Genomic DNA, 14,019 nt, shown 5'->3' on the forward strand with positions numbered 1-14,019 from the left:
TTTGGCCTCTCCTTTGAGTCAACAGATCTGGTCTGTTTGGCAGCTTGTGATGAGGTACCACAGACAGATCCAATAGTGTTGTGTACCAATGTTGACGTGCCCATGTGGGAGCTATGAGAATCATAGTGAGTGAGGTTTGTTTCATCTTCATTATCAGAAATGGAATGAGTTGGAGGGACGGAAAATCATAAGCAAATATCCCTGACGAGTTCATCCACAGAGTATTCCCCTTGGATTGGGAGTGTGGGTACCTGGATGCAAAGCTTTGGCATTTTGAGTTTTCTTTTGTGGTGAAAAGGTCTATGTCTGGAGTTCCTCACATTTGAAAGTATTTTTGAATCACTTGTGTGTGAATTTCCCATTTGTGGACTTGTTGCTGCATCCTCTTCAACAGGTCCGCTACTTGATAATTCATCCCTGGGAGATACTCTGCCACTAATTGAATGTGAACGTGAATCGCTCACTTCCAATTTGCCTGAGCTAAACGGGACAATTGAGATGAGTGTGCCCCTCCTCCCCCATTTGCAGATAACACATTATCATATTGCCTGTACATATTAACACTACCTTCTATGCAACTTGTCTCACAAAAGCTTTCAGTGCTAGGAATACTGCTAGTAACCCCAAGTAATTTATATGATAAGTCCCATTCCTCTTGTATGGTGAGGTTGTTGAGATGAGCTTTCCAACCTACCTAACATTGTTTCCGCCCGCCATCCCAGCAGAATGCAGGGCCGGGACATTGCCGACAGCTCCACATGGAGCCTTCGTCAATGCTGCTGTGCGGCTGATGCAGCAGCACCCGTCATGCAGACCACTGCCCATAAATTGGGCAGTGACCTGCGCGACGGGGCACTGCACGGGGGCCCTGCACTGCCTATGCCAAGTGCATGGGCAGTGCAGAGCCCCCCAGAGCACCCCTTCCACCAGCCTTTCCCCGGCAGGGAAAGGCTGGAGGAACAAGGGAGGGAAAGGCTGGAGGAACAAGGGTTGTTTATCCGGAGGGCAGCGCTGCCCTGATGGATAAAGTAATCCGGCATCGTCAGGCTGCCTGTCGGCGGTAGCCTGGCAGTAGCGGAGCGCCGCCTGTGGAGGCCCTCCCTTGTGCAAAATATGGTGGTTCAGACTGCCATGCCGGTGGCAGTATTTTCCGCCACCGCTGGCATGGCAGTCTGAACCGCCATGTTCGTAATAAGGGCCTGAGTATTTAACTCGAACCAAAAGTGTCAGCGCTGAAATCGTTAACATTTTTTTTGTCTCAGAATACGATGTTTCAGCTTTTCGGCTTGGTACCGAGACAGCTGTATATGTCTGTTTTGTCAATGCGAAGTGCACTTTGGTCTCTGTTCTCTGTGCCCAACCAGAAGGTTTGTCATCCGGGCTTGTTTTTCGGATCTGTCCCTGGCCCTAAGGCAATGGTGGACCAACAACCAGTGCTAGAGACTTATTTAATGTGTTTGGGTGGTGTGATGGAGCAGGTGTACTCGCATACTGCGCCTGAAGTATGGAGTGGTTGTCAGCATTGGAGTCTTGTTCGGAGTCCGAGTCTCTGATGGAAAATGCTGTACTCTGTCCTACTTCCTCTTGGGCGTGTTCCTCACTGAAAATATCAGGTGTGTCTTCTGTGGACTTGGGTGTCATTTCCAGACAACGAGCTCTTCGGTCCTGGAGAGTTTTCTTAGATCGAAACAACCTGCAGGTGTCACAAGTCTCTTCTCGATGATCGGGAGATAAACAGAGATTACACACCGAATAATGCGGTTTGGTGTATGGGAATTTAGCGTGACACCGAGGACAGAATCGAAATGGAGTTCGTTCCATCAGCCTGACATTGAAGTAGGCTCTAAAAGGGCGAGGCCCCTCTTGAGGGTGAAAATTCGACCCCAACGGTCTATATCAGATCGAAACGCGATCAAAACTACACCAACAGAATTAGAGAAATGTAGAATAAGTTCAGAAGTACCGAACCGAGATCCCCCAGAGCAAGAGGAAACATGTCCGAACTTGACGGCGAAAAGAGAACAATCTAACAAAAGACTCAATGCCCATGCCCAGTATCATTGAGAGCAGGAGTCACTCGATCTTGTGACTCTAAAACCTTCTTTGAAGAAAAACAACTTGTAACACTCCGAGCCCAACGCTAGATGGCGGACTTATGCAAAGCCTGTGTAACTACAGCTACACATGCCATCGAACACAAAGTTACCAACTGTTTAAAGTCCAATTCCTCAAAAATCCAAGTACTCACTAACCAAGAGAAAAACATGTAACGGTGGAATATCTCATAGGCTAAATCTACAAAGAGGTGATATGACATTCATTACCTGTGTTCACACAGCACTTGAATTGGCTTCCAAAGTTAGTGAGTGGGTTAATTGTCAGTGCAGCAATTACCCTTGACCTTTTGGTGTTAGGATTGGAATAGACCCCAAAAAAGGGAACTAGAAAGATGCACAGGTAGACCAGATGGCGATCAGGCATCTGTTCAAGTAGTTTTTTTTTTTATCTGCATGGAACCTTTCGGTATAAGAATAACATTTCTTTAACAACACAAAACAAATGAATTTATAACAAATCAGTTGTAAAAAAAAAAAAGTAGCTACCTAACTTAACACCAGTGCTGAAGTTGTGTATCTTTCATAGTTTCACTTGCAATTCAGTCAACAATAAGAAAACTGATGAGTACACAAAAGATGCTTCCTAGGTTCACTGCCTCAAAATGTATAGTGCAATGATAGCTAAGTTGAAAGGATTCTAGGGTTCCTGTTGGGGTACAACTGGGATCTAATTACGTACATGCCCTGTAATGATTGCCACAAGATGTTATTTTATACTTTTTCAAAGAAGTCTTCGGTTTTTGTCACAGGGCCACAAAATACAATTCAAATGAAACTATGAGCCATACCAGGTAGAAAAAACAGTGTTAAAGGAAAGTAAAGCCACTATATCAAAACAGGCACACATACAAATATATATAGCAGACATTCATGTATCGGGAATACGACAAATGGGAGATACAAAGACAACATTTGGATTGTCGAAGACCAAGAGAAATAGATGAGGTCATGTGTAGACTTATACATTAAACAAGCAGTGAATTAAAGAAGGGCATCATTCATACTAAGATGGATTGATATTCAAGCCCAAGGGCAAATCAGGCTGCCTTTCTAAAACTATATGATCTTTTTAAACTGCATTGAAGCTGAAATTAATTTATTTAAAACACAGGAGAAGACCTGTGCTCAAAATAAGAAATATAAAATCACAGTATAAATAAAGAGGGATGATTGCAGAAGCATGTTTTGTCATCTAGCATAGGATGTGTGTTCATGTGAACAACTATCCCTTTTCTCTTTGGTTTTGGAAAAGAGTGACATTTTTGTCAAGCTGCACAATCGCAATATTTGCAACCAACAAACAGCATAATCGTCATCCCTTCATTCCTGGATTGAAAAAAGTCACACTGTAACAATATTAGCACACATGTCCTTGCCTATTAAGAGTGTGCACCGAAGGCGGCACTGATTAGCAGGTTATTCCTTCAACCCAACAGAAGGTCCTCTGTCCAATCGGCCCACACACCAACACAGGCTACTTCAGAAGCATTTGATTAGTTAATGCAAGTGGTAGGGCACTGTAAGGTCGCAGTCATGGAGTTCTCGAGCAATGAACCCTTTCCCCTTTGACACCAAAATATTAGTTACTTTTGCTTAATAAGTAGTCCTGGTATCAGGGAGAAAAGCAGGTAAAAGTTATGGACGCAGATCAACAGGAATCCCTATGCAACAATATGGATTTCCCAATACTCAAGATGGATCCACTGCAGCAGTAAATTTTCACTTAATGTAGCAGTCTCCACAAAGGTGAGCACTCATTTAAGTCACAGATGCATTTAGGAGTGAGCACTCCGTGCCGGGATGGGTCCAAGTATCAGGTAAGCATCCCATCGAAATACAGATGCATGTAACAGTAAACACTTGGGTACTAGATCATTACCTGTAACAGCAAAAATTACATTGGCACCTTGATAACTCAAGACTGACGACTCATTTAAGGATCCAGTGCCTGAAACATCTGAACCCCAAAGGGAGTAGCAACTTCTGTGACACAGAACACTCAGCTGAGGCACCATTCACTGTAACAGCCAACACATTTTTGAGGCACTAATCCATGTAACAATGATCAATCCTTCGAGGCATCTATATCTGGAGCAGCCGACACTCACTTGTGGCATAGTATCCAGAGATATAAACAAGGCAGGTGTGACATCTAATGGCTCAGATTCTCTGTTAGGCTTCTTCATGCAATGTTTCAGTTTCCTCCTCATTTACCATCTCCTTGAGGAGTTGGGACCCTTCGCGCCCAGTACCTTCCCGGCCGAGCATCTTCTTGGTGGCCGTGACCAGGCGTGAGTAGTTCTCAGGGTTGTACTCCCTGCTTCTCTTGCGCTGGGACAGCAAGGGAAGGCCGTCCACGGCATGAGACAAGAAAAGAGGAGGCCGTCGCAAGTTCTCCCCGTCCTTCAGGGACTCTGGCAAGCACTTGCGCTTGCTCTCAGGCAACAGCATTATGGTGAGCACAGAGAGGATGGCGAAGGATGAGAACACCACGTGGTGCAGGAAGAAGCCTCGGTTATTCTGCAGGTCCATGAGGGGAGCTGCAGCTCTCCCGACAAAGCTGGATGCCATGATGAGCCCCAGGCCGGCACCCCTGCAATAATAAGAGAGAACAGTGAGATCCAGGCAGCGATGTGATATAGAGGAAACCTGGGCAGAAACCCATGCAGTAAAGAGGTAGAATGGTGAGTCATGAGACAAAGATGTGTCCCAGACAATCCCTGCAGTGGCATACAGTGAGAAATGCAATAGACAGGTGGACTCGGTAGTAAAACGTGGGGCGGCTGGCTTCACAAGTGCCAGCTTTAGGGGGAAGGGACTGACGTTGGGTAGGCCTAAAACCATAGGAAGCAGCTGTGACAATTTGGTCACTATATCCTCTTATGTGAAAAGTGCCCTGATGAAAGCACCATATCCGTTCAGGGTGGCGAAACATGTTGGATAAGATAATATGCAGGATCAGACATACAGACCTGCATGTTTTTAGACTTGTGATGGCGATATCACGTGGTAGCCTGTTTGTACAATTTAAATCTCTTTGTTGCTCCTTACACACATTTGCTACTCGGATATAATACACCTCCGATAGCCATTACACAGCATATGCAATAAGCCCACCTGACAAACTCGACTATCGCAGGATTCCTCCCAGGTCTAGATGAGGGACCAGATGATGAAGAGTGACACGCTTCATTATGAGGATTCATTTTGCCACTGGAGCAATAATCCTCAGTTCAATTTGAGGTTGTGCTTCAAGACCCACATAGGTGGACTGATTGTTTTTCAGAAAGAGCCTTGTTTCGCTTTAGCAAAGAGAAAGGTATCAGGCAAGAGACATTCAGAGCCAGGCCAGGGCCACTGCAGTTCTGAAAAAAACCAGTTTCCAGCTTGAACCTGATTATTAATGAGACCCTGGCGGACACCAATGAAATAACGAGAGACTCATGACCCAAGCTTAAAAACATAAGATCAAGTCTGGATTCTCTGCAGTAAGAAAGGAAAGGATCAGTCCTGAGGTCAAGCAGCAATGGGAGAGAATGGTAACAACGATAAAAGCAAGGCCAGATCCTCTGCAGAAAATAAAGAGAATGACCGAGAGTCCATAGATCCAAAAGAAGATAAACAGTGTACCAGAGACTGGAAGGTCAGTGATGCGGAGAGTGAGACTGCAGGCGTGTGTGAGGCCAGTGATGTGGGTAGTGAGGCTACTGGAGTGTTTGAGGTTCGACATGAGAAAAGTGAGTCTCTAATGGAGCCTGTGAAGCCAGAGGCGTATGGAAGGACACTCGGCTATCACTGTGTGAGGGCCAGTCAAGCTGGAAGCAAGACAATAACGGGAGTGTGAAAGGCAAGTTGTATGGCAAGTAAAACAACCGGCGCTGCTAAGGCCAGTGAACAGATAACAAGACTACTGGAGTGTGCGAGGCTAGTCGGAGAGGTAGTAGTAAACGTGCACTCCAAGTATTACATGATAAATAACAATCTATTGGAACTTGTTTGATACCAAGAACATAACCAAAAGTGTCTTGTGGTCAGTGGGATGTCCACTGGTGAGATCATGTTAAGTGAATGAGCTGTGTGAAGTAGGAACGGCCGACTATGCACTCGTGTCAGAGGTGAGGAAGGTGGTAATGACTTAGTGCAAGGTCATACAAATGTGTGATGGGCTGAAGTTTCCAAATCCCAACTTATACTGAGGTGGCTTACCGTCCCCCTCTTCATGGTGAGAGCAGTCGCCAGCTTCACAGCTAACTGTAGAACACCAACTCACCTCACAACAGTGGGAAGGACTTCACTGGCGAAGAAGATGCTCAACATAACTAGGCCATGTGATGCTAAGGAGCCTAGGATGGAGATCGCTAGCGTGAGTCCCGCGTATAAATCTGAAAACACAAAGCAGGAATAGAGGGGTTTACAACCAATGCAATGCAAGACTATGGCAGTGTAAAAGTAGTAGTGTTGAAACAGTAAAGCGCCAGTAATGTGTACTACTTTGATATGGATAATATTAGGCAACACCGGTCAGGCGCAAATATTGCAGCCACCATAACACATCAGAACACTACTAAAAACTCACAATTGCAAACAGACACCAACACAGCAGTGACAGAAGCACTCATGCCCCAATGACTGGCGATCCAAGGATGGGTAGGGTCAGATGTGTGTTTCGTGCTCAATGTGCTGCAAGATTCAAGCCATATCTTTCTAAAGAGACCCAAATAGACTGAAAGTGGTCTAGAGTTGACTGTATTCCTGTTTAGAGGGGATCTGGCATTGCAGATCAGGATGGATGGTACCTATTCAAGCAGGAGAGGGGCAGTTTTGCAAATGGGTGGATTCCTGTCTGAGATTATATGGTGGGCAAAAACATGATGGACTGGATGGAGACCTGTGGTAATTACCATTGGCTGTAATTAATTGAAGTTGTCCACCCATCACGTTGTTGTTTCATTAGGGACAGGAATATCACTGAACACTGGCTGGAGAAGATGGGACTCTTACAGCTATTTCACAGGGACAATCACACAATAGATGTCACACGAAGCTGAAAAATCACACTCAAATGTTAATGAGACAATTACTCATCACTGACATGGGGAAATCACCTCAAAGTTTCATACAGACTACAAAACTGTTGTTGAGTGCAACAGAGACCATGAGGGTGATGACATCACCAGCTACACAATAATATTCACACATAGTCCTCCATCCCATCTAGCACTTTAACCATGATTTACTGGATAGAGGTTGAACATTAAATCAGACACAGAGCGTGAGTGGAAACTGCAAACAAATAGTTTTTGAAAAATAGACATTTCAGCTAATACCTATTCACACTCAACCCTTCGCAGTGGCTGTCCACACTGTTTCTTCAAAAGGTCATACATGGATGGAACTCTGAGCAGCCCAGCTCAGGAACACCCTGAACTGCCACTTAAACTAAAATGGCAAACATTTGGGACCTTTTTTTGCAAGATACTCAAAATGTTAATCCCTGCTCAAGGCCCTTGCACCCACTCTCAATATCCATGCTCAAGCCCACATGAACGCCTACAGCTCAACAACACCCTCAGCAAGTCACCTCCTCCCCTTGCCACAGACACAAACACCGAAGCACGGAACTTCCACCGATAGATTTCCGAATATGCCAACACCCTAGCACTGTTCTGAACGACCTCCGCCAAAGACAATCACAAGAAAGCCAGCTGGTTCTCTCCCACACTCCAGGCGCACGGCAGATGGCTGGAAAAAAAGAAGGAGTCTCCGGAAGACCTCGTGGCCTTCAAATCTACTGTCACATCCCACCATCACCTCATCAGATCCACTAGGAAAGCAGCCCTGCAAAACTGTGTCAGCACCACTGCACACAACACCAAAGAGCTTCTCATCGTGGTGAAAGAGTTCGCCAAACCACAATTGGAAACAGCGAACATCACTCCATCTCAGGACCTCTGCAACAGACTAGCCACCTTCTTCCATCGTAAAACCAAGGACATTTATGATAGCATCGGACCCCAAGACTCTCTGCGCCCACCAACAACCCACCAGCTCGGATTCACCGACCCTTCACAGATCATGCACTGCTGGACCACCCTCACCACGGACGAGACCTGCTCCATCATGAGCAGCAATCACTCCGGAGCCCCTACTGATCCCTGTTCTCACCACATTTTCAACAAAGCCAACGCCTCCATCACACCCGAGCTCCGTCACACTCTCAACTGCTCCATGGAGATGGTTACCTTCTCCAAGGACTGGAAGCACGCCGAGATCCGTCCACTCCTGAAGAAACCCACGGATATCCTCCTGGACCTCAAGAACTACTGCCCCATCTCTCTGCTGCCTTTCCCAGCCAAGTTATTTGAAAAGGCCATCAACGCACAGCTCCGCAAACACATCAAGGATAACAACATCCTGGACATCTCTCAATCAGGTTTCGGGAGCAACCGCAGCACAGAGACCACCCTCCTTACCACTACAAAGGACATCCGCTCGTTCCTCGACTACGGCCAAACAGAAGCCCTCATCCTACTGGAACTATCGGCTGCCTTTGACACAGTCTCCCATCACACCCTCTGCTCCAGACTCCACGCAGCTGGCGTCCGTGGAAAGGACTTACCGTGGTTACGCTCCTTCCTGACCTGCAGAACAGAGAGTCCAACTCCTGCCATACCTGTCAAAACCTACGGCGATCAGCTGCAGGGCATCCCAGGGCTCTTCCCTGAGCCCCACACTCTTCAACATTTACATGGCCCCGCTCGCATCCATCGTCAGAAACCATGGATTGAACAACGTCTCCTATGCTGATGACACCCAGCTGATTATCTCACTGACCAAAGACTCCACAACTGCAAAGAAGAATGTCCACAACGGGTTAGAAGCAATTGATGCTTGAATGAAGGAGAGCTGCCTCAAGCTCAACTCTGACAAGGCCGAGATCCTCATCCTGGGACCCTCCACATCAGCCTGTGACAACTCCTGGTGGCCTGCTACTCTCAGCACCACCCCTCCCACCTCCCTCCCTCCCCCAACAAACCACAAACGCACCTAGGTTTCATTCTGGATTCATCACTCACCATGACCCGCCAAGTCAACTCAGTCCCATCTCCTTTTTACATACACTCAGACTTCTCTGGAAGATCTTTAAATGGATCACAAATGACTGCTGCAAGACAGTAACCCAAGCCCTGGTCACCAGCAACGTTCTCTATGCCGGCACTACCCAGAAGAACCTGACAAAACTACAGCACATCCAAAACGCCTCCGCCAGACTCATCCTGGATGACTCCCTCCATGAACACATCACTAGACACCAAAGGGACCTCCATTGGCTCCCTGTCGAGAAAAGGATTAACTTCAAATTCCTCATCCACACATACAAGCTCTCCACGACCTAGGACCCACCTACCTCAACCACCGCATCACCTTCTACTCCCCCACCAGACCTCTCCACTCGACTCAACAGGCACTTGCCACTGTACCCCACATACCCCACATACAGAAGACCTCGGCTGGAGGAAAAATGTTCGCCTACCTTGTGGCAAAGAGCTGGAACACCTTGCCTCTTCACCTCAGGCAGTCACCATCGTTACTTCAATTCAGGAAGGACCTTAAGACCTGGCTCTTCGACCGAAGCACAGAGGACTGATCCACCCCCACCCTCAGAGCCTTGAGACCATTACGGTGAGTAGTGAGCTCTACAAATTCTGATTGATTGATTGTTTGATTGATTGAATTCCTAGAGATAACACTGCAAATTACAGTTCTTCTACACCAGAAGTAATACTAATAAAATAAAGGCCTTGTTAAACGTGAATGCAACTAAGCCATTTAGTTATGACTTATCCAAATGACATGTTTCGACATATCAGTAACTATAAGCTGAAACACTTCTACACAATTTTGGAGGAAAGAGAAACCTAAAGAAATTTAAAAAGGCCTTAGCTAGACAAATGAAATATGAACATATCAATCATATTATAAAATAATCCTACATGTACAATTAATCTTCATTGGAGTACAAGTAAGTTTGTAAAAGAAAGTCAATCAGTGACCCCTGATTTGTAATTGAAAATTAGGGAATGTTTGCAATTTTGGTCTGATGTGAATATACAGATTAAATAAAAAGTATGAACATTTGGTATATCCTAGTAAACTTGGCTTCTCACGTATTATTAACGGGAGCTAAGCAAAGTAATAAAATGAAATCAATGTAATACTCATAAAAATTAAGGTTTTGAGTGCCAGACTAATTCTGGCATTCTTGTACATTGGCTGGGAATTCATCTCTCATAGGAATCCCATTGTTGCATAGTTGAAATTGTTTATCCCATCTTCCTTTGGAGTCAAGGGGATCCCCTATGTATTTACAGAGGTCACAATGTACAACAAACACCTCAATGGCTTTTGTCAGGGCAGAAGATCATATCTGTTGGATGAGAGTCCACAAGTTCACCAGCAATGGCATCACTCGGGTCAGTGTCCGGGCTTGCCAAGCTAGGATTAATTCATGCACCATGACTTTCAAGGCACATTTACTGGGATGACCACCAGGGCTTGAAAGTTCCACCACAGCCTGTAGTGCTTTGATAATGGCAACATGGAAGGGAAAATCTGTACCAGGGCTTTCAGTGCCAGGACTGTAGGCATGTATTTATTCTCTGATACTAGAAATGCAGAAATGAGTAGCAGTACTAGAAAGAGACTAAGCCTAGTAAAAACTGTACCAAGTTTCTGGTCCTCAATTTTCCACTTATTTTACACATGTATGCAATGGCATTTATATAATGTGAACCGGACATAAAGGTATCTTAAAAAGAATTCAACACCCAAAGGAATGAAAATTTGCTAACATTATTCCAGTTAAGTTAAAACCTAAATTTATGGATCAGCTTAATTTTTTGAAAAATCAAGAGGATCAAAGTAATCCAAGACATCTTCTTAAGGAGCAACACTGATAGGGGACAGACAGAAAAGACCTTTCAGCAGTCGGGTGAAAACAGACCACAGGTACTGGAGGAGCATACTACAGAGTTCATACTATGAGGTTTAGTGATGTAGATACAAACGTACTCTATCCACCCTGCATAATCTATTAAGAAAGACTGAATGGCACTTTTAGCTTGTGAAAGAGGTGTAGAGGCAGGTGCCTCCTCCTACTTCGACTGACTAATGTATGGGGTCAGTGGGGTGGCAAAACAACAGAACCTCATAATACGTGCATTTCTTCCTGTGCCTGAAACTCAGGTGAATTATGCAACAGGATTGGAAACTTGGAAGATCTTGATCACGTTTTACTTCCTTTTGTGTGCAGCCCTCAACTCACTGAACTAGCAGCCTGGCTCTTCTCAATGGTCCAATGAATTAACTCAGAATTGAATGTGTCTTGCTGCACTGAAGAAAAGGTGTGATGGTCCTTGGCTCAACAGGACTTGAAGACTAGGTGCCACCCAGGAGATGCCTAGCCTCTCAATGCAAAATTAAAGTGATAGCCTGCTCAAACAGCCCCACCATCTTGTTCCAAGAGTGGACAGCAACAACCACTGTCCACTAGAGCTGGACTTGCTTAAACAGTAACAGATTCCACAGCAATAGAAGGTATTTGGTTTTGGCTGGCCTGTTGCCCCGACTGAGGAATCTGCCCTCCGTAGACTTTGTGTAAAGTAGAACCAGATGCCGGATTGATGTTCAAGAATAGTTTATGAAAATGAGCAAGAAGATAACAAAAGAGCCCAGGTGGTCCTACTTTTCCCACTTCAGAATGACGACTGTTGTTGTCTTGAATCTTTGAATCGCAATACCATGGATCATGGAGTAGTGTTTGCAACTTTCACAGGAAAGCATGGCACTATCGGCAAGTGACAAGTCTTATAGTATAACAAGCAGTACACATGATAAATTCACATAACAGCACACCTTACTCCACAGCAAACAATAATAATTTAGAACAGAACCTAATTAAAAGGTAAAGGAAATCACTAACAGACTCTGAGGGACGACTCAACAACCTGACACCAGACTCATGTAAGTGGCTGCCAGCTGAAGTTAAAGGATCACAACAAGCAATTTGCAACTCTTGAATTATTGTATGATGAGACAACTGGAATAGTCACTCAACATCCAAACCAGAAGGAAAACTGCCTGTGCCATCAACTTCTGAAGCTATCCGCGATTATATTCCTCTAATTTGACCACAATCAACTACATCACTGTATCATTAATTACCTTATTTGCTTCACTGATGCAGAAACAATAACTCAAGGATGATGAAAATTGAAGGGACAACTACTGCTTTAGGAGGTACATTTAGTCGTGGAAATTTACCTACAAATTCAGATGAATACCAAAAATGCATTACATTTAATCTACCGTCAGAGACCCTAATCAACCCTTTGGAGAACTGAATTATATAAGTGGATGGACAAAATCCTACTTAGTTGAACTGATCACATGATTTTAACTTTATTCCGTATCACAAAAATTCGATTACAGATGCTATGTTGCTTTAATAATGCATTTATCTTTTCTCTTGAGTTTTATTACTTCTCTCCTTTACATTCCAAAACCCATCATTCGCCATCTGGTTTCCACAAACTTGAAAACACCCAGAAATTAATTAAGACTATTCTCTAGATCTTAAGAGACTGAACGGAATCATGCCTGTTTTAGAATGTGGAGTTGCACTGTAATTACAAATTCTAGCCTGTACATCCCTTTTAATATAAAGTCTAGACGTAAGTGGTAATTGTATACATTCTTTAAAAGTCCTTCTGGCTTCTTTGACTAATCATTTTGCTTGTGGCTGTAAATAGGCGCTTTGAAATATTTTGCTCCAACTAATTCTAAAAATAACTCCAAAGATATTGTACCCCATTATCAGAAACAATGGATTGCCGAAAACCTTCAATTGCATTACAAAAAAAAATTGGCTTCAGTACAAATTGTGAATTGTCAATAAATCCAACTGGAATGGTAAACAATAACCACAAATAGAAACTTTGCACAATGAGGGAAAAACACCTAATAGGTCTCATGAAATGCACTGTAATTGTCGCTCACTATGATTCATGAAATTTAACCAGGGTTAACAGAGCCTTCCTCAGCAGAAACAGACACTCAGCATATTGACAAGAACACAAGAGCTAAATATGATACCTGCATTTTTTGTAACCCTGGTCATTAATATGAAGTTATATGTATATATATATATATATATATTTATATACATATGGAAAATGTCACTTACCCAGTGTATATCTGTTCGTGGCATGTAGTGCTGCAGATTCACATGCTATGCATAGCTCTTCCGACATCTAGTGTTGGGCTTGGAGTGTTACAAGTTGTTTTTCTTCGAAGAAGTCTTTTCGGAGTCGCAGAAGCGAGTGACTCCTCCTCTCGGTTCCATTGCGCATGGGCATCGACTCAATTGTTAGATTGTTTTCCCGCAGGGGGTGATGGAAGGAGTGATAGAGTATAGAAATATAAAGATATGTCCATGCAAATGTAAATGTATATACATATATTCAAATGTTAAAAAACGTAAATGACTGCAGGCTTCCGGGGAGAAGGGAGGGTGCATGTGAATCTGCAGCACTACATGCCACGAACAGATGTACACTAGGTAAGTGACATTTTCCATTCGATGGCATGTGTAGCTGCAGATTCACATGCTATGCATAGACTACAAAGCAGTTCGTCCTCCCAAAAAGCAGCGGCTAGCCCGTGGGAGTTGAAGTTGTTTGAAATAATGTCTTTAAGACACCCTGGCCTACAGTGGCTTATTGTTGTGAGAAAACATCAACACAGTAGTGTTTTTTAAATGTATGGGGAGTTGACCATGTAGCTGCTTTACATATATCAACCATTGGTGTGTTGCCTAAAAATGCCATTGACGCACCTTTCT

General features: G+C 44.2%; 1 protein-coding gene across 1 annotated transcript in view; it reads right to left on the bottom strand.

Annotated features, from left to right (window-relative positions):
* Nucleotides 1–2,467: 2,467 nt before the first annotated feature.
* Nucleotides 2,468–14,019, bottom strand: part of SLC22A31 (solute carrier family 22 member 31) — a 205,319-nt gene continuing 193,767 nt past the window's right edge. The window contains exons 8-9 of the mRNA XM_069217231.1: nt 6,388–6,499; nt 2,468–4,710 (exon numbers count right to left, since the gene is read on the bottom strand). Of these exons, the coding sequence (XP_069073332.1) occupies nt 4,290–4,710; nt 6,388–6,499 (533 nt within the window). The 3' untranslated portion in view covers nt 2,468–4,289. The remainder of the gene's footprint in view (nt 4,711–6,387; nt 6,500–14,019) is intronic.

Source organism: Pleurodeles waltl, chromosome 12 (genome assembly GCF_031143425.1).
Source record: "Pleurodeles waltl isolate 20211129_DDA chromosome 12, aPleWal1.hap1.20221129, whole genome shotgun sequence".
NCBI classification, from domain to species: Eukaryota; Metazoa; Chordata; class Amphibia; order Caudata; family Salamandridae; genus Pleurodeles; species Pleurodeles waltl.